General features: G+C 32.2%; 1 protein-coding gene across 3 annotated transcripts in view; it reads left to right on the plus strand.

The window, feature by feature from the left end:
• LOC118203840 (uncharacterized) overlaps positions 1-21,346 on the plus strand; it is a 156,065-nt gene that overhangs the window by 45,319 nt on the left and 89,400 nt on the right. For all 3 annotated transcript variants that reach the window (XM_035376128.2, XM_035376130.2, XM_035376129.2), the window contains exons 6-7: positions 6,563-6,696; positions 9,985-10,319. In XM_035376128.2, coding sequence (XP_035232019.2) covers positions 6,563-6,696; positions 9,985-10,319 — 469 coding nt within the window. The remainder of the gene's footprint in view (positions 1-6,562; positions 6,697-9,984; positions 10,320-21,346) is intronic.

The following is a 21,346-nucleotide window of genomic DNA, read 5'->3' on the forward strand; positions in this document are numbered from 1 at the left end:
AGGTGTATATATAGCAATTGCTCTAAAATAGGTATTTTGACACAAAATTGGACTTTTTCTGAAATGACATTCTAATTGTTTTCCATATTTCGAATCTATGACTCAAATTATGCCAAACTGCCAAGTTTTGTAAAAATCGCACGAGTGGTTTTTAAAAATTAGCTCTCAAAATTTTAGCTCTTCAATGTTAATTGAATTTTGTGTATATTTTTTAATATCTCTTTTTTTATTAAACTTATTTGATTCTTCCTTTCACATTTCGAAATTTATGTTCATTCCAAATAAAATTCGAACATTTTTATGATTTATTTTTAAAATTTGTATTTTTAAATAATTTTCAATTATAACTGATAAAATTTTTAACATCATCTTAAAGTAGATACTTTTGTAGGCACACCTGCAAAGGATTAGAGTTTTTTTGTTCAAAATTTTCTAAGATATACATGAATTTATATATTGGCACATTTTTAAATTTGACATATTTGTTACAATCAACAGTAACGCCAAATGTGGTTTATGCACTTTGTTAGAATTATTTGAAACTATGATTGATGAATTTTTTACTGCTCGTCTGCAATGAAAAAAAGGAAAGGAAATTGGTTGCTATAAATTAAGAAGTTCACCAAGTGAATTATTCTTGGCACAAACTGAAAAAAAATGCACCAAGTTAAGTTTTTCAATTTCTTCGTAAATTTCGCATAAAATTTTACAAAATTTAGCATTTAAATTTTAGGCATAATTTGAGTCGTAGAATCGGAATGTAGAAAAATATTGGCATGTCATTTCAGAAAAAGTGCAATTTTGTGTCAAAATACCTATGTTAGGACACTGCTATATATAAATCTAATATATATCCTAAGTTGTGCTTTCGAGACATGAAAAATGCAATTTGATTTCATCAATTGGCCACTTAGAATGGAGATCTAGAACTGTCCCTTTTTTGTGTGCAGTGTACAATAAAGATATAAAGACGTATTTTCTTAGAACAGCTTTTAACCGTTTTGTAATAACTGATGATCTAAATGAAACTGATAATAAGTAAAATTTAAATAAAATATTAAAAATAATTTTGCGACTAGATTAATTTTTTGTTTTAAGCACCATTTTATAAATTCACAAGATGTGACTGCCTTGAAATAATCTTTAATATAGATTATTAAATATATATATGCACATATTTAAGAAGATATTTTGTATTTTATTAATGAAATTCATTATTAAAAATAAATTCAGCATAATATATATATATGTAACAAACTCTGGATGTATGTGAATATTTTTTATTCAATGTCAGAACAAATAAGTAAGTAAAGTGGTTCACATGCTGTAGCTATATTAAGTGTTTAGTAAAAGTGATTTATATTTATTTTATTATTTAAAATTTGTGTGTCAGTTAATTTCTGAGATATTATTCACATAAATTTATGTACACATAGTAAATTATAAATGAATGATAAATGGTTCTCATGAAGTTCTTCTACATTATTTGTTAATAAATAGCATACAGTAAGACCCCGCTTAACGCTGTTTCGTTTAGCGCTGTTTCGGTTTAGCGCTGTTTCGGTTTAGCGCTCTTTTATTTCAACCCGGGGATTCCACGAAATCGCTCGCAGCATACGGGGATTCCCCGAAATATTATGCAGCGATAGGTTTCAAATACGTATCCGAAAGAGTGTACTTGTATTTCTTGTTTGGTGCGGTATTGTACAGACATATTTTGAAGGGGTAAATGTGGAAGATGTCGAAGAAGTAATTCAAGAAGCAGCAGCTAGTCTTTCTAATGATGAGCTCAAGGAATTAACTGAACAAGAAGAAAACAAAAATGTTGACAGCAGTGATTCAGAAGAGCAAAAAGAACTTTCGATGGCATTTGTAAAAAGGAGTTTGTCTACCATAACTGAAATAATGGATCAATTCATTGAAAATGATCCGAATTTTGACAGGAGCTCAAAAGTAAGGCGTGGTGTTAGAGATGCTCTATCCGTTTATGAAGAACTTTTAAGAGAACAACGCAAACGAAAAAGGCAAACAACATTAGATGCTTTTGTCACAAAAGGGCAGAACACTGAAACGCGGAAGGCTAACTAAATATGACTGACTGAGAATTTTATTTGTTTTTTTAAGAATATTCGTTTTGTTATTTATATTTTGTTTTTATTTTTGCAAGAAATAATAATGTGGTATTAATTTGGGCTTTAAGAAATAAATGTTTGGTTTTATTTTTATAAAAAAAAAAAAAACATACTTCTTAAATTTAATACCTAACCAATTTCCTAGCCATCTTCCCCTAACCCCAATATTTACATGTAAAGATAGCCTCGTTTAGCGCTGTTTCGCATTACGCTCTACTTTGATGGAACATATTCCCCGCGTTAAGCGGGGTCTTACTGTACTATGTTTTTTTGTATCTATTTCTAAATTACTGATAAATAATTTTGCATCATTACTTTGTAAATTCTTTAAATCAAGTTAAAATGAGAATCAAGAAATTAGGTTGTGATTGATAAAGTATTAGGTAAATAACTGATACTAGTTTTAAAAGTGTTTTATTTTATAATGCTGTTTGTTATTAATTTTTGTTTTTCAGAAAGGTGTAGAAATTTGTTTATTTGTTTTTATCTGAATTAGGTTAGTTTGCTATTATTTTCATTGCAAGCATTACTTTTGTCACGTAATATTCATGTAAATATAACTCCACCAGGGAAAAAATGCAAATGAAAGAAAAGGAAAGAAATGTATTTGCAAAAGTGAACTGCCCTTATTTTCATATCTTGTACCTATTTACAAAAATACACTTGGAAAAACAAAGTAACGGTTATAAAAAAAATCATGTAACATGACTAATTTTGTAGCTAAGAGCATGGAACTAACTAAACATTTCATTAAAATACAGAATTGCTTTCTTCTACCCAGAATAATTTTAAATAAAAGTATAGGAATAATTTTAAATAAAAGTATAGGAAATATGATATGTAAAGTGAATCTACTTTATATAACATTTCATATGTTATGAAAAAGTTCCTATATTATGGGAAAAGTTCTATTACTACTTTTAAGAAATATATTGAAAAAATTTAGTAAGATATGTGTAACCCCTGTCTGAAGTGCAAACTTTACAGCGATTCTCCATGTGGTCTATTAGATTATCCAAGAGTTCTTGTGATAACAGTGTATTCATGACGAATATTGGCTTACAAGTTTCTAGAGAGTGCTAGTTGGGGCTGCAGTGTTGAAAGTCAATGTCCTTATGCATCCCACACTTATCCTATTAGATTTAAATCTGGAAAATATGCAGGCTATTCTATTAATTGGATTTCTTCAACCTCAAGATAATTAGCCACTTGTGCAGCATGATTGGAACAAGCATTATTTTCCATCAAGAGGAAGCTATTATTGATCACATGCCTAAACAACTTGACATAAGAATTGAGAACCTCGGATATGTATATTTCAATACTCATCATTTGTATTGTTAAAAATGTGGAAGCCAGTGTAGCCATTCAGAATGACTGCTTATATCATAATTTCACCACTTTTATACAGATGCCTTCCATAGCTTTTGAGGCTTTTCATAATTTTTTTCTTTTATTGTGTGTTTTGCTTCCTCCAGATTGTAACACATTTGGAATCACTTCCCAAGCAAAAATAAAACTCGTCAGTAAAGAAAACTCGCTTCCAATCCATGGTACGTTTATCACGATGATTCCTGAATCATTGCAACCAGGAACATTTTACATTTGGATTCCTTTCTCCATGTGAAAAAAGAATGGGTGTAAAAATATGCATATTTCTGTTAAAGGAAGATGAAGCCTATTGAGTTATGTAACATTAACTTTTAGTTACCAATTAGTTGTCTTTCACTGGACTTCACTTAACGGATTTAATGTAAAGCATCTTTACATACACTGCTGGCCATTAAAATTGCAGCACCGTTAAGGAAAGCAAATACAAAAAAGATATTTATTGCACTTAAACAGTATGGCATGAAGACTAAATGATTAAATTTGTAAGCATTTTGGAGGTTTACAGGGGTGTGAAATTAGTAGAAACAGCTGCCACCTCTGGCAGCTAAAACGGCCCTTACCCCATTAGGCATGGAGTCAAAATGGCGCTTGGATGACAGAAATGGGTAACTCATTCCATGCTGCTTCAAGTCTATGCCACACTTCATCAACCTTATTAGTTGGAGAGGGGTCGCGGGCCAGTCTAGCAGCAACCCACGACTAGATGTTTTCAGCGGGCGACAGATCTAGAGACCATGCAGAATAGGGCAGCAGTCGAATACCCTGTGTATCAAGGAAGGTCAGAACATGACACTCAACATATGGTCTTATATTAATCTTGTTGGAACATGGTGTTTGGGGGTCTCGAAGGTAAGACACAACCACTGAACAATAAGATGTCAGAAATATACCCATCTGCATTCAAATTATCGTAGATCCGAACTAGAGATGCCCATGTTGTGTATCCAATGGCTGACCAAACCATCACACCAAATGCAGGGCCCCTATGCCGATATTGAATGCAAGCAAGTGATGTGCGCTCTCCTTGGACACTTCAGACACGTATACGACCATCGGAATACTGCACATAGAACCGTGACTTGTCTGAAAAGGCGACATTGTGCTACTTCTGTATCCAGTTTTGTCATCTAGTGCACCATAGAGATCTGTCTCTCTCTATGCTGCATTGTCAAGGGAAGTCGAAGTAATTGTCACCGTGCTGATAATCCACGCTGCTGCAAACATCGATGCACCTTATGAGCTGATACTGGGTGTGCTGCAATATGCCCATTTTCTTACTAAGGGTCAGTGATGTGGTTGTACAGTTTTGCAGGCCGATCTTACAATATGTCTGTCCTCTTGGGTGTTAGTCATGGGAGGGCATTGAGATCCTGCATGCTGTTCAGTATACACCCTCAGCAATCCATTGATTCCATATTTGCATTACTGTGGTTGGATGTCAACCAATGCGACAGCCAATGTCACGGAACAATAACCTACACTCTAGATAGGCAATGATCCTGCCTCTATCAAATTCCGAAACTCGCTGGTAAGCATTTCCTCTTCTTATTTGAGGCATAACACAATATTCTGAGCAAACTCCAACCTTATAAAGAAAGCATTTTCCGAAGGAAAAATCCATTGCGTAACTTTACTTCTATGCAGTGCTTCAGATGTTGTTTCTCCCTCCTGTATCGTCTCAATGCGCTGAAATACTAATCCTTTGCATATCTCAACTTCTTCCTGTCATGCGATTTTGATGTTCATTAGATCATTCCTTCTTGGTGTTGTAATTTTAATGGACAGCAGTGTAGTTGTTTAATTTTTCTCACCAGTATGTTTAACTCTTCTGATTATTATCAAACTACAGCTGTTTCGTGTGAGATGAGATTATTTTTATTTTTAGCATATGAAGCTAAAAAAAGGAACTTTTTGTTTGATTTTGTTGATGAATTTAGTTTAATCTTTAGCTTCTTTTTTATGGCAGCGATCTAAAACATTTCATAAAAATACATATCAGTTGTTGAAAACAAATTTGGTTCAGAATCAGAAATTTTAAGTGTTTACGTACTAATTTTAATAAAATGTGGGAGATTTAAGTTCACTTCTTATTCCTATTCTATTTATACATTCATTCATTTATTCCTTTTTATTTTTTTATCCTGTATTTTGTTATTGGTATTGTTCTGTTTCTGCAACCAGATTCAGAAATGTATGTATGCACGTGTGTATGTGTGTATATGTACACACATGCATACATTCGTAAGTGCATATATATGCATAGACGAACACATACATGCATACATACATTTCTGAATCTGGTCCTGATAACAGAACAGTACCTTGTTCTTTTTCTTAAAAAAATCTAGCTTACCAAGTAAGCTTTTTTCTTTTCTTCCATCTGGTACTTGTATTTTTGTTTATAAAAAGACAGAGTGAATGTGTCCTTAATTATTTTGAGAATATGAATAGAATTATTTGAAAAACTTTAATTTTGAAAATCTAAAATTTATTTTCTTCTCATTACAATTTTCAAGAATTTTTTCTTTGTATCACATCATTTACAAGTTGTTGTCAAATCATACTTCACATCTGTGGTTCTAATGAAAGATTATTCCAGATTATGAAAAAAATTACAATATTTTTTTTCTTTTTTCATTGTTTTCTAAATTAGAATATTTGCTGCTGCGAGATTATTTTTCAAGAAGATTTTTGTTATAGTATTTAAAGTAGACAAAAAAATGAATATGCCATGATTTCGCTTATGGTGTTATAGAAAAATATTGTTGGATAAAGAAATGGATACTTAAATATAGGCTAATAAACTACATTCTTATAGTAGGTATAGTAGCTTACTACTATACCTATTATAAGAATATAGTAGCTTACTATAAGGTATAGTAGCTTACTACTACTACAAGAATGATTATTAAAGCCTGGACATTTTCAAAATGTACAGTTAGTACTTTAAAACTCTTAATATATGAATTTAAGTTACCATTAATACAGTTATATTTGTTAATTATTTATATAACTTTATATATTTCTGTCTAATGCAGAATAATCAAGATAAAATTATTGATAACTCATCAGACATGGAAAGAAGCCCATGGAATGTTTCACGCCCAAATATTTCTTCTCCTATACAAGTTTCAATTCCATCAAGTTCACCAGATATGATGACAAATGGACAGTGAGTTGAATAAGTTGTTATAAGATTTTACTTAGTTCATTGATGGTGTTCATCACTGTGGTCAAAAGTTTTCATTTTATTTTTAAACTACTTTCTGAAGCTTTTGAGCTCAAATTGGGCATGCATACTTTTTATAGATAACAGTAAATTGTGGTGTAGCAGTTATTTTCAAAATTTGAATTATGATTTTAAAAATTTAGTGTTGAAAGAATTTTTTGCGTGTAACTTAGTTTAATGAAAAAACTAAAAACCTCAGAATTCTACTGTTTGCACTATGTGTAGTATGCTTAGTGGAAAAAAAATCTTTTTAATGGAACTTGTATGACATTTTTAATGTGATTTCTAATTTTTTGGCAAATTTTAAAATGTTTGGTTTTCTGACTACTTAATATCCTTCATTTTAAAATTTTAGCATCTAAACGAGTATCAGCTAAAAATTTTTGAAATTTCCACAGATTATAAAGCAGTTACTTCACAATCTTTTAAAACAAGAATGATAAAATGATATTAACTGATCTAAAAAACTTATTACTGGTTAATTTTTTAAATTAAAAAAAAGTACGTATATTTGCTGCTGTGTGAAGCAGAACAGGAAAAAGTTCTATGTCATGATGTCATTAAACTACTCCCCTTACTGGAAATAATGACTTGCAAAATTATTAAGAATACAGTCAAAAGTCTTTAATCCGGACTCGTCGGGACTTTGGCGATTCCGAATTATCGATTTTCCGGATTATAGATCATCAGTTTAAATCTGGTAAGATGGCATGCAGAAATTCTAAAATTAAAAATATGAAACCGTAATTTATAAAATAATGAGCAATTATGATCTAAAGGGTATCAAAATTTACAAAAAAAGAAGCTTAATATTTGTTTATTTTATTAAACATTTCTTTCAACGCGCGCATGCGTAAAGCATACCTTACGCATAGCCGAAATTAGAAAATTGCAACCAGAAAACTATTTGATTTAATTTGATTTAAATCATATCAAAGACGGAGTACATCGAGATTAAATACTACATTTAGTAAGGAATTATAAGCCGAATAAAATAAAAACATCTGCCCTAAAGATTAACGATAGTGCTGACAGATCAACTTACAGTTCATTGTGCGCCGCGACGTCCCCCCCCCTCGCGCAGAGCTGCGTGAAATTGATAAACAGATTTCGGAACCGTTAGATAAACAAAGGATATGCCTTTATCCATTTTTTATAGCAATTCGTTTTTTGTTTGATGGACATCGAAGCATGTTTTCGTTTTCTAGATCCTTTGGGAGCTCCAGCATTGGAAATTCTGTTTGACATAATCGAAAGTTCAAGCTTACTTTTATAAAATTGCTCTTACAGTCTGCAAAAAATAATAAGCCGGATCCAATTCGAAGATTAAGGAACAACGCAATCATCAACATTAACTGAATTAGATAATTTTAGCTTATACCGTCCGTTTTGCATTAACCGCGCATGCGAAAACGTATTCTGCGCTTGCACAGACACATAGGCGCAGTCGTCAATGTCTTGCACGCACGCGTAAAACGCCTATGCGCAGAAAGATTTTAGCTTTGAGGTCCGGATTATAGATCATTCCGGATTATGGGTGTCCGAATTAATGACTTTTGACTGTATTAGCAAAATTTTCTGCAAATATGCATATATTTTGAATATTAGCAAAATCACACATGCATACACACACACACACACCAAAAAAAAAAAAAAAAAAAAAAAAAAAAGCACCCAGAAGAAATTAAGCCACAATTATGAAACTTGGCAGGAATGTAGTCTGACAAGTCTTTAAATTTTGACACCAATGAGACAAGGGTGAGCGCACTAATACACATATGAGATGAGCAGTTGGACGAGTTTGAAAACATGACTGCTCATTCCATAGGGCTATTCAAATGAATCTGTTGACTTAGACGGATGATATTGTGATTAGCAATGCCTCTGAGATGTAACCGGCTCAGGTATGTACAGTTGAACTTTGTGGAGGGCCGTATATTAGGCCTCAGAGAAGCAGTTTGGTAGGTCAGGCATATTGGCCACCACTTCGGTCGATGCGATATGGTGGTTGCTCTATGTTGGTGACAATGGATCATGGAAGGGATAGTCTAACTTCGCGGAAGGTCAAGGTGCCTCGGAACATGCATGAGTTTGAGGATCGTGGAATCATAAGAGTGGCTACTTCCACACCCACAATGTCATTGGCATTGACTTGATGTCATTTACCACCTTCCAGGTGTCTGGTGGTATCAAGGACAACAATTCAGAGATGACTGACTGAAGCTGGTATGCTCATGTCGCCCAGATATCATTCTTCAACAAAGCAACGCTTGTCTACATACTGCCTGACTTTCCCAATAATGTTTTAAGGATATGATATACTCCCGTGGCTGCCAGGAACTAAACCTCTCGCAAATAGAGCATGTTTGGGGCATGCTTGGAGGGCAACTGCAACAGCCCCATAATATTGGTGAAACTGCCCAATTGCTAAGATTACGGCATGATCTTCTGCGGAGGGTCATAGGTGACTTACTTGATTCGTAGCCTCCTAGTGATTTGGCTTGTATAGCTGCAAAGGTGGTTATACTGCTGATTTGTAACCTTTTTCATGCTAAAACTTCTTAATTAAAACAATATTGTTCTGAAGTTTCTTAATAAAGTGATCTTTTGTTCTGAATTTGTTTATCTCCTCATATAGTACATACATGTTAAGCTTCATGACAGTAGTTCGTTTCCTTCTGGGTGCATATATATTTTTTTTTTGTGCCAGAATGTGTAGTTTATTTCATTAATCTTAAAAGAAAAAAAAAATGCACGATGTTTTTAATGTAACTTATTCAGCATTATTTTTCTTTAGCTCATTTGCTGTTCTTTTGTAATTTATGCAACTCATTGGTTGCTTTTTCATAATTTATATTCCTTAAAATATTAACATTAGTATCTTTTTAAGCTAGCTTTGTCTATATGGGGGAAATTTAGTAAACCCACTTTATGCTTGCAAACCAATATAACCATAATAAATCCATTTAAAATTATTAAAGTTTAATACATCTGAAAACCTAATTATGAGTAGAATGTTTTGTCTACTATTAAAGCAATCGTTCACATTTAATGTATAAAATATTCTTATTCTTTTCCCATTCACATATTTAGAAAAGGTATTTTTATTTTATCATTTAATTTACTTAAATTGTATATGAAATTTATTCACATTTTTTAAAATCTGACTTTTTTAATATTTTGTAATTTTTAAATTTTTACTTTCACAATTCATGCATTTGATTTTCATAGATCATTTGGATTTCCTGGCAAACCTCAAAGCCACAGTGTTGCTGATCTTCCTGGGGCTGCTTCAAATCAAGTTGGTCCTCATCCTTATAATTTCCCCCATAATTATCCTTATATGCATCCACCAATACATCCCCCATATTCACATTCAATGGCTCATTTGAATTGTGCTCAGTGTTTATCATCATCTTGGTCAAATTTAATGAGTCCCCATCCTTCACCTTATTTCCATCCTATGCCATGGGGATCAGCACAATCAACTCTAACCCGTGGCCATCCTACAACAGGTCCACATGGTCACATAAAGCACAGTCATGGAGATCTTGCATCATATACAGGTAATTATAGTTGCTTTGCTAATGAATTTAGTTTTGCTTCCCCTATAGAGGAAGCAAACCAAAACTAATATAAACAAAGACTCACTTGGCCTGTTTAAATAGTTTTAATTAACAAAACACAATTAAGATAAAACATTACAATTAAGGGCATTATAATTACACATGTAAGTTACAAAGTAAATCTCGGGGAAACAGCATGCTTAGTGTTTTGAGTCCAGCGCATCGACTGACTGCTATAGTCTTTTTTTGGCCATTGTTTTGTCCCAACGGCCTCTAGATGGCGCTCGTTGAGCCATGGGGTTACAGACTCCCCTTCTGGCTCGTACGGTGTTTTGGCGAAGAGCCAGGAATATGTTTCTTTGATGTCCCTCGTCTCAGAAGAGGTGCTATAACTTCACGATGTCTTGAAACAGGCAGTTCATAAGTGTGTAAGGCTGAGCTGTGGTAAGTCCCAAGGACTTCATCTGGCTTAGTTGGATCAGCAATATCATACGTAGTGGGTGAACGATTGGTTGCCACTAAATGAGGTCCTTCACATCTAGGCATGAATTTTTGGCATTTTCTATTATGTGATCTGCAAACAGGATGTAACATCACCCATACTTTATCACCTGGTTCGTAAGAAACCTTTTGACGTTTACGACCATAATATATTTTTTTCTTGTCTTGCTTCTGTTCGACGTGGTCTTCAATCTTTGCAGTTAAACGGGCAAATTGTTTGAGATAGGGGTTATCTCAGCCACTAAGTTATCATTATCAATTAATGTTCTTAGGCCATTGGTAACATCATCTGTTGTTCTTAATTCCCTTCCAAACTGCAAGAAAGCTGCTGTGTGATTAGTAGTTTCACACTTGGTAGTGTTCATGGAAAAACGAATCAGTGTCAGTTTTTTTTTCCCAGGAATTGTGTTAACCTCCGACCAGTATGGCAAGTTGAGGTTTTAGATCCCTATTCTTACATTCTGATGGGTTTGCATGGGGGTGATACACAGGAATAAGGTCTAGCTTAATTTCGAGAAACTTGCAAATTTGTTGCATAACAGCACTTATGAATTGTGGCCCGTTATCACTTATCAATCTTTGTGGAAATCCGTATCGTAGAACATCTTCTTCGACTAATGTTTTGGTTCAGTTGACAGCTGTTGTTTCTTTAAAGGCAAATAGTTCTAACCATTTTGTACTCATATCTTCTATGATAAGAATCCATTTCTTACCAGATGAGGTCTCTGGAAGAGGTAAAAAAAAAAAAAAAAAAAAAAAAATCAACACCTAGAGTTTCGAACCTTTGGGCGTAAATTGGAGCTCTAAGAAGACCGGCTGGCTTCTGATTTAAAAGTCCCTGATAAAATAATGACATCATCTAAATAAGGCAAAGCAAACACATCCTTTAGGCCTGCTTTAAATTTGTCAGTCAGGCGTTGAAAAGCTGCGGGTGCATTTCGTAATCCGAATGGCATGAGCAAATATTTATGTGTCCTGAATAGGCAAATGAAAGCTGTTTTATCTTGATCAGCTTCATGTATTTTGATTTGATGATACCCTGATTTAAAATCGATGGTTGACATATAGGCTATTGACTTTGCTTCTGTGAGAAGATCGTCCATGCGTGGTAAAGGGTACATGCCTGCAGTAGTAGTGGCATTTAGTTTGTGATAATCGATGCAAAGTCTTATGCTACCATTCGGTTTAGGAACCAAAACAACAGGACTGGCATATGGAGATTCACATTCTTTGATTATACCATTAGCCAGGAGAGAATCTAATTATTTTTTCAGCAACTCTCTTTTTGCAGGACTCGTTCTGTAAGGAGGTTCTGCAACTGATGGACTATTTCCAGTATTAATACAATGTTCGCTATATGAGGTTGGGCCTCCCTCTGGTTCGAAGCAACTCTTGAATTCTTGCAGTAAAAGATTTAGTTTAATACTTTGTTCTGTACTTAGATGTTTGCCTTCGTCGCTTTGAAGATTTACTGAAGAGGATGTTTCGAAAACTTTAACTGAATTAATAATTTCTACAGTTCTTGTCTGAGAGTCAGAAATGGATGTAAAATTTTCAGCCTTGGAAATCACCATGTAAAAAGGGTATTGGACATGAGGATTTTCATGAAATGCCAAGTACCATTGAGGATATCTAAGACAATCCCAGCAGATTGGAGAAAGTTTGTGCCTAGTAGTGTTTTGTTTCCTTTTGTTTCAGGCAAAACAATTAGTTCTGTAGATACCACTTTACCTTCAACAATAAGATCCACGACCATGGTCAAGGCAGCTCTGTGTTTCATCAAGGAGCGTCAAAGAAATGCATTTGGGTTTAAACCTTACTTTGTTCCTTTGCAGCATATAGTATAACTTTTCTCCAGCAATAGAGTGTGATTCACCGGTATCAGCACATACAGCAGCTTTCACTCCAAAAATTTTAAGGATAATTAAACTGGATGGAGCTGTAACTGATTAGAACGTAAACAAATTGACACTATTTAAAGATGTTTTTGCTTTTCCTTTAGATCTTGAGCAGGTAGAACATTTAGATTGTATGTATCCAGGAGTTCCACACCCTTAACATCGGATGGTACTTTTCTCTAGTGAAGCGTTAGTGTTCTTGGAAACTATATTTCCTGCTCTTTTCTCATTCTAGCTATCGCAGTGTACTTCGATTTTCTATCTGATGTCAGGAACCCACTTTTAAAATTTGGTTTGTTAGATGGTGCTGAAGCTTTCTTTAATCCATGACGAATATTTTCATACGCGTCCAACTTCTCTGCTAATTCCAATGGTTGGTTCCATTTTCCCCACTTATCCATGAAATGTTCTCTCAGATCGGAAGATACTTTCTTCTTAATTTGATTGCTAATAATTAGGTTTTTAAGCTGTTCAAAATCTTTGATGTTAATTTCTGTTCTCCATCCTTCAAAATATGAACTTATTTCATCTGTTGTATCTGGGATTTTATTATGTTGAAAAAAAAAAAGAAACTGTTTGAAATGGTCAGCAGTTAACATGTATCGCTTAAGAAGCATTTCCTTAATTTTGGGGGTAATTTTGAGATTCTTTCTCATCTTCTCTAGCAATAAGTTGTGCTATTTCTATTGGCAATGAACTGATCAGATAACCATTTTGATTCTGAAATACTTAAAAGTTTCAATTGACGTTCAAAAATTGTCAAATACAATCCGATTTCGTCTTCTTTAGGGTTAAATTTAGGGACAACTTTAGTAATATCAATTTTGAGTTGGTCTTTTCTTTGATCTATCACTTCCTTTTGAGAAATTTTCTGCAACTCTAGCTGAAGTTTTAATTTTTCCAACTCAAACAGATGCTCCTTCTCAATTTGTTGATCTTCAGCAACTTTTTCTTCACAAATGTTTTTGGCTGCTTGTTCTTCACACAAAAGATTTTCCTTTTCAGCTAATGCTAATCTCTCATTTTCAGCTGCTTGTTCAGCCATTTTTCTTTCAACAGTTATGCTGGTCAATAGATTCTTTACGAATCCCTCTTCATATTTGTCTGAGTTCGTAATTAATTCTTTGAGTTAAATCACTTTCAAATTATCTGAGATGGGCAGACCCAGTTTTGTGGCTAAGACTTGCAGCTCCTTTTTCCTGGCTAGTCCCAAAAATGACATATTATCGTACTTTCAATGTCCATTGAAAAGTTCAATATTGTTTGAAGATAAGTTATATGATCAGGAATTTTATGAATTTCTTAATTACCCCTAACAATTAATTACATAAAATTTAAAAAAACATCATTGAACAAAATCATTAATCTGAGATTACTTCGAAAACGAAACTAACATTTAACAAGGATTATTACATTTGCTAATAGACAAAAAAATGCATAAAATTTAGTAAACATAAAAATCCCAAATATAGAATTTAACTTTGATAAATCTTCTATTAGTTACAGCTGTGATGTCTACAAAATCCTAAATGCTCTAAGAAATTAATTTTCGACTATAGTTCTCTTTGAAAAACACAATTAGATATATAAGTTGTTCTCAAATATTACAAAATAATAATTTAAAAATTTTATAAACTCACAATTTGAAAATGTAGTAAGCTTTAGAAATCCCTTTCAGAATAACGCTAAATATAACATTAATTCAAAAGAAGTATTCTTATTGCATAAAAACAAAACATTAGTGGCACAGTTTAAATAATATACTAGATAAAACCCTTTTCACTTTTAAATCATTTCTGTTCTGAAAGAGGATAAGAAAATACCCATTAATATTATTCATTAAATAAAACAAAACATACAACTAATTTATTGATAGCAATACAGTCATAAAAATACTAAAAGAATTATCCACACTAGAAACATTTATCAATCAGAATAAAAATAACATTTTGTTAACGTAAACACTTTTCGTTCAGAACTGAAACAAAATTTTACTTGTGTTGACTTGCAATGAAAACAAAATTAATCTTCATTTAGAACATAGAATTAAAACAGGAAATTCAAATAAAAATCAATTATTTAAACAATGTAACACAATATAAATTCTTAAAGTGCAACCTAGATAAAAAGAAACAACCAAAATAATCTTCTGGTGAAGATAAAAACCATACTTTGTCATGCAGTTTCCAAATAATCTTCACTGTTGGATGCAGTATACCTAAAACCTGGAAAAGAATATGAGTCGATGCCATGGAATCTTGAACATGGTTTTTTCTCAACTAGATAAATCATTCGAGCTGCGCGTTGGGCAGCCAGCTATAACCAAAACTAATATAAACAAAAGACTCACTTGGCCTATAAAAATAGTTTTAATTAGCAAAACACAATTAAGATAAAACATTACAATTAAAGGCTTTATAATTACACATTTAAGTTACAAAGTAAATCTCGGGGAACAACATCTTGGAGAAACAGCATGCTTAGTGTCTTGAGTCCAGCACATCGACTGACTGCTATAGTTTTTTTTTGGCTGGTGCTTTGTCCCGGCGGCCGCTAGGTGGCGCTCGTTGAGCCGTGCGGTTGCAACTTGAAATTTTTGATACAAGCTCAGGTAGTGAAAAATTTTAATGGTCTGATTATTGTTATTCTTTTTTTATTATTATTATTTTACAGTTATGAGGAAGGAAATTTTTCAGTTGTATTCCCTTTGCTGGCTTATATAAAATTAAACATTTTCTGTGTTATTATTAAAAGTTATTACATGATCTAAACTCTTAGTCCACCTTGCTTGATTGTTTTCTTTAATCAGAATTATAAATATGTGACCTTTTATTCAAGATCATATATTTATATTATTTCGAGTTTATATTTAAATATTTTTATTCAAGATTATATATATATATTATTGTATTCAAGGTTATATATATATATGTATAAAATCATCCAATATTAAATCATCCTGTATATCATAGTGATTCATTATAGCATATTGAAATCCACCTAATTATTTTTATATATATGTGTGTGTGTGTTTGTATGTAATATATTCTGTGGATACCTTGAGATTCTTTGCTGCATACATAGAACAATAGAGTATATAGTTACATAAGGTGACATTCAATGACATACATGGCCGAAATAAACACATCAGTTTATTGCTGTACATTCCTGATACATATCATCAATCGCACATAATTTTAGATGCCATAATGCACCGCACAGTTTTATATATTTTATCACATTAGTGACACAGAGAGGACATCACAGAGTGACATATGCAAGCATAAGTGATAGTAGAGTGTGGAAGTAAGTGCTTATTTATATTTTAGCAAAGCAAATATTTATAGAGTGTGTTTCCTTCTTAAATCTTGAACTTTGATGGGATAAAACATATCTGCATTATTGCTCTCACGTAATGGCATAATGCAGATTCATTTTGTTGATGACACAGTTTAGATTCATATATTAGTAGTTTTAAGGCATGAAGGGAATGTTGACAAATTAAAATGAGGAATTTAAAGGACTATTGCTAAATTAAAGTTCATAGTTTTGTTTCAAATTTTATATCTCACACGCATATGTATGAGTGGATGAAAGTAAGAATACAGAAAATAATATTGTTTTATCTGTGCATTAGATCTTAACAGATTTACTTTTAATGATTAATATTTCAGTATTAAGTTTTACATATAAATGCTATAATGTTGATGCATGGGGTTTAGTCTGTCCAACTTACATATTAAAATCACTTGTCATGCATTATCTTGAAAAAGTATTAAGAACTAAGTTGCTCAGAAGTTAAAAATAAATGAAGTTGTTTGTAAAAAAATGTAGATTTAAAGGCATCTCATATCTTAGTGGATGAAAGAACTTTGAAAAGTATTAACTTACACGCAGTGTTTAAGCTGATAATAAATTCTCGAAAAGAATTTCACAGTTTGTAAATTTGTTTCTTAATGCTGACTGTTATGTATAATTGTAATAATCTCTTGTTACAAGCAATATATTATGAAGAATATTTATGTATTATATTTATAAATATAGTATATGTAAAATATAAAGTTAATTAATTATAAGCGTAATTTAAACTAAATGTTTACTCTAATTAAGACTTGTTGATTTGTTTATCCGTGGCATAACTAGAGAAGTGGGGTGGTTGGTGTGCCATGGGCAGCATGATTTTGTGAGCAGTGTTTTTCATATATGATATAAACTTATTTTTGCATGATCCTTTAATTTATGTTGACTTTGCAATTTTTATTGCTTCATTAAGCTTAAGACAACTATTTACAATCAAAAGAAACAGAAATATAAATTCAGCAAAAGAATTCCTTTTTTTTTAAATTTTATATTACAATATGAATTCTTAAAAGTAAAACAATAAACCGTATGCCTAGGCAATTGCTTTATTATTTATATCACATTGGTTGCATTTTAAAAGTATATCGCATGGTTACACCATGTAGTGAAGATATGTAGCCTTTTTCTCCTAAAATGTTCTATTCATCATTAGCTTTTTTAATCTGTTACACATTAATATTCAGTGGGGCTGTTATCAAATCATTGAAAAAGTATTTAATTGTATGTATAATTATTTAGAGCTATGTTGTGGAATATTGTTGCCACTAGTTACATAGGGAAAATGAATGGTGATTACTGGAATAGAGGGCATTCTAAATTTTCATTCTAATTAAATCTGTAAAAAGAGTTGATGCTTTTTATTACCCCATATCATACTTAAAATTTAGTATTTTAAAATGATGTGCATTTTGTGAGCAATGTAAATACATTTTGTGAGCAATGTAAATACATTTTGTGAGCAATGTAAATACATTGCTCACAAAATAGTTTAGATGTTTTGTTTGCGTAAAAAGATGTAGTTTCTTATCACCTTCTGTCATCTTTCACTAGATCTTTTTTCATGTGCACTGTTTCAAATGAACTTACGAAACTTTTGAGAGAAAAGTTATTTAATGACTAAAAGAGACAAACTGTTTTTCCACGATGTCCAACAGCTAATATTTTTCATAAGAATCAAATTAATTAAGTTTTGCACAACATTAAGACCAATGAAAATAAAGTTAAGACTTTGAAATCATTCGGTCATTGAAACAAAAATTTTCAGTTTCATTGAAACAAAAGTTAAAACTGCCATGAAGAGTTTATCTATAATTTTGCAGGAATACATGGATGGATAACATTATGATAATACTTCTCCAATGTCAGGTTAATATAGTACAATTCAGAGATAGAATCAGAAAATTTAACAGAAAAGCAGAATTTGTTGATGTACAAATCCATAAGTAAACATGCAGCTTCTGTTTTTGTGAACTGTTCCCTTTTGGAAAAATCTGATGTGGACACATGACTTCCTTGTATGGAATATTAAATTATATGCATTTTTTGTTGCATTTCATTGAAACTAATATCTTCGAATTTCGTCAAATATAGATATTTCATTCAATTGCACAAAATTGAAAGTTTATTTTTGGTTCCACATGGCAAAAAGACACTGAAGGTGAGGAAACAGACTTAATTCACTATTCTGCTAAATTTCAAATATAAACAAATATGACTGCTATGCTAAAAAAAATTGGGCTTAGCCATACTTAAACAACTTTTATAGTTGTGCAGATTAACTAAGGGCATAAAAAACTTAACCGGAATATAAGAACAACATAATTCAATCATTTTTAAAGCAAAAAATGCACAATTTACCAACATATAAGAATAAAAAAAACTGAGCTGAGTAACAGAGTGGGTGTGTGTATATATATTGTACTTTTGGTGCAGGCGATTGCACCCAAAAAGGGAGGTTCACAATAACACGTTTTTGCAGTCCTCTATATAACATTTCAACGTTCTGAAACTACTAATTTTTGAGTTATGTGAGATACATATGTATGTATGTATGTAAAGATGTTGCAAAAAAAAAAACTCTTCTGAATCCATTTTAAATCCTTTAGGGAAAACAGTTCTTTATTTGCTCCTTATGTACAGATGTTGCACAAGAACATCGTTAAATTGCATTCAATGACAGTCAAAATGGATATTTTCATTGAGATATGATACCCGAATATTTTTGCTATTACAATACTTTCTTTACTTCGTACAAGGAAGTAAAAAAATGTAGTGTTTATTCATATTTTATATTTTAATTTCATCATTGGGATGTTCTAATTTCAGTAGGAAATGCTGTTGAGTTTTTTGAGTTTAAATTTACTTGAAAATATTCATTGTTGTAGAACATTCAATAGGTGAAGAAAAGTATATGTTATCATGTGGTGTATTGTAGTTCCTTGGCCTTCTAGAAATTAATACAGTCAAAAGTCGTTAATCCGGGCTCGTCGGGACTTCGGCAATTCCGGATTATCGATTTTTCCGGATTATAGATCATCAGTTTAAATCTCGTAAGATGGCATGCAGAAATTCTAAAATTAAAACTATGAAACCGTAATTTATGAAATAAAGAACAATTATGATCTAAAGGGTATCAAAATTTACACACAAAAAAAAAAAAAAAAAAAAAAAAAAAAAAAAGCTTAATATTTATTGGTTTTATTGGTGTACTTTATTAAACATTTCTTTCAATGTAAGTTGTTTAAGTTGCTTCGTTTTATGTGATAATAATTTCTCTTTAATTCTATAAACAGACATAATTTCTTGTTCAGTTACAAAGTTCCGCTGTTCAAGTCCCGTAATTGCTGTGCCGAGAATACCGACTAATTTGTCAAACGAAATTTTTTTTGTTTTCACTAACCTCTCTGTCACCTTCTTCATGTCTTTATCCATTTTTTTGCAGCAATTCCACTTTTTGTTTGATGGACATCGAAACATACTTTCGTTTTGTGGATCCTTTGGGAGCTCCAGCATCGGAAGTTCTATTTGACATAATCGAAAGTTCAAGTTTACTTTTATAAAATTGCTCTTACAGTCTGAAAAAAGTAATAAGCCAGATCTAGTTCGAAGATTAAGGAACAACGCAATCATCAACATTAACTGAAATAGATAATTAGATAATTTTAGCTTATACCGTCCGTTATACATTAGACGTGCACGCGTAAACATATTCTGCACTTGCGCACACGCATATGCGCAGTCGTAAAGGTCTTACAACGCATGCGTAAACGCCTACGCGCATGTGTCAATGCGGCGCATGCGCAGAAAGTTTTTAGCTTTGAGGTCCGGATTATAGATTATTTCGGATTATGGGTGTCCGAATTAACGACTTTTGACTGTAATACATAATCAGAGGCAGCATTAAAATTTTTGCCTCTTTATAAATAACATATTTTATATCATATTGTTATTAATTATATGTTAACTGTGTACTTTAGGCCAATTCACTGTTTTCAGAAACTTGCTCCCATTTATAAATGGACACTTCTGCTCTGCTCTGTAAGTAGAGTCTCTGCATGTGTATCTTCTCTAAATCAAAAGATTAAATATGCAAGAATGCCACATAAATCTCAAAGTTTGTAATGTATTTTTCTCCGAGGAAGTAAAGAAGTAACCAGTTCAGGAACTTTTATGTAAAAAAATTTTGAGGATCTGAGATCTCTGGGGCAAAAAGAAAAAACTGATGAGTAAAAAATTAGGAGATGCAGTTGTCTGACAAAACTAAGTTGAAGAGAAATATTCTTTTTATCATAGATGCAGCAGTCCAAGAAATCAGAAATTTCAACATCTATGTTATGTCCTTTTTACTCATTGAATCTTTTGTATGATAAAATGAATGTCAACCAAATCCTGATCATGTTGACATTAACAAGGAAAATTTCCTCTTTGAAAAAAAGATTACAGAGTTTTATTTCTCTTATTGTTGTGAAAGATAAAGCAGAAGTTGTAAAAGACAGTTTCTGTGAACTTTCACACTTTTTTCTGAAATGAAATCCATATATATAGTTCATAATACTAAATGCCTTCTATAATTCTAAATTAGAATCTTTAGTATTATTCAGTTCTGAGTTCAGTCCTGTAATGGAGCAATAAATTTTCCTCACCTTTGGTGTAAATTTTACTAGTTATTAACAAATGAGATCATATATTTATAACATTTCCCATGCTGTGTGCAGCAAATAAGTAAGGAAATTGAGTTTAATAATATTATTGCTGATATTGCTAAAAGTAAAGTAACATTCTAGAATGCTGGGATCTCAAAAGTAATTTAAGTTTTACAGGTTAGGTTAGGTTATTTAATTACGGCAAAGCCTCGAGTGCTATCTGCTTAAAGGAAGGGTTGCCTTCGTGGAGGACTTTCTAAGGGAAACTGGCTTGTATACACGTTACACATGGGGAAAACCACGAAAACACCCATGCAGCCATCCCGTTCGTGGGATTCGAACCTCGGACCGAACTACCAGTGTTCAGCGACTTTACCGCTCGGCCACTGGTGGGCCTTAAGTTTTACATGTTTTGGCATTTTATGACATTCAAAGTGATGATTTGATATTTTATGCATCATATATTTCTCAAAAAATAGAAATTTAGGGCATTTTCTGCTTTAATCAATAAAGCGTAGAATTTTATTATGGTATATAAATAAGTAAGAAGAGGAATTAAATTGAAAGCCTTGCACTGTAGTCTGTTATATTAAAATAAGCACTTCATCTTTACACCATACCTCAG

The sequence above is a fragment of the Stegodyphus dumicola genome, chromosome 2, assembly GCF_044657685.1.
Source record: "Stegodyphus dumicola isolate Sdum_Otavi_A_Nest chromosome 2, ASM4465768v1".
In the NCBI taxonomy this organism is placed as follows: domain Eukaryota; kingdom Metazoa; phylum Arthropoda; class Arachnida; order Araneae; family Eresidae; genus Stegodyphus; species Stegodyphus dumicola.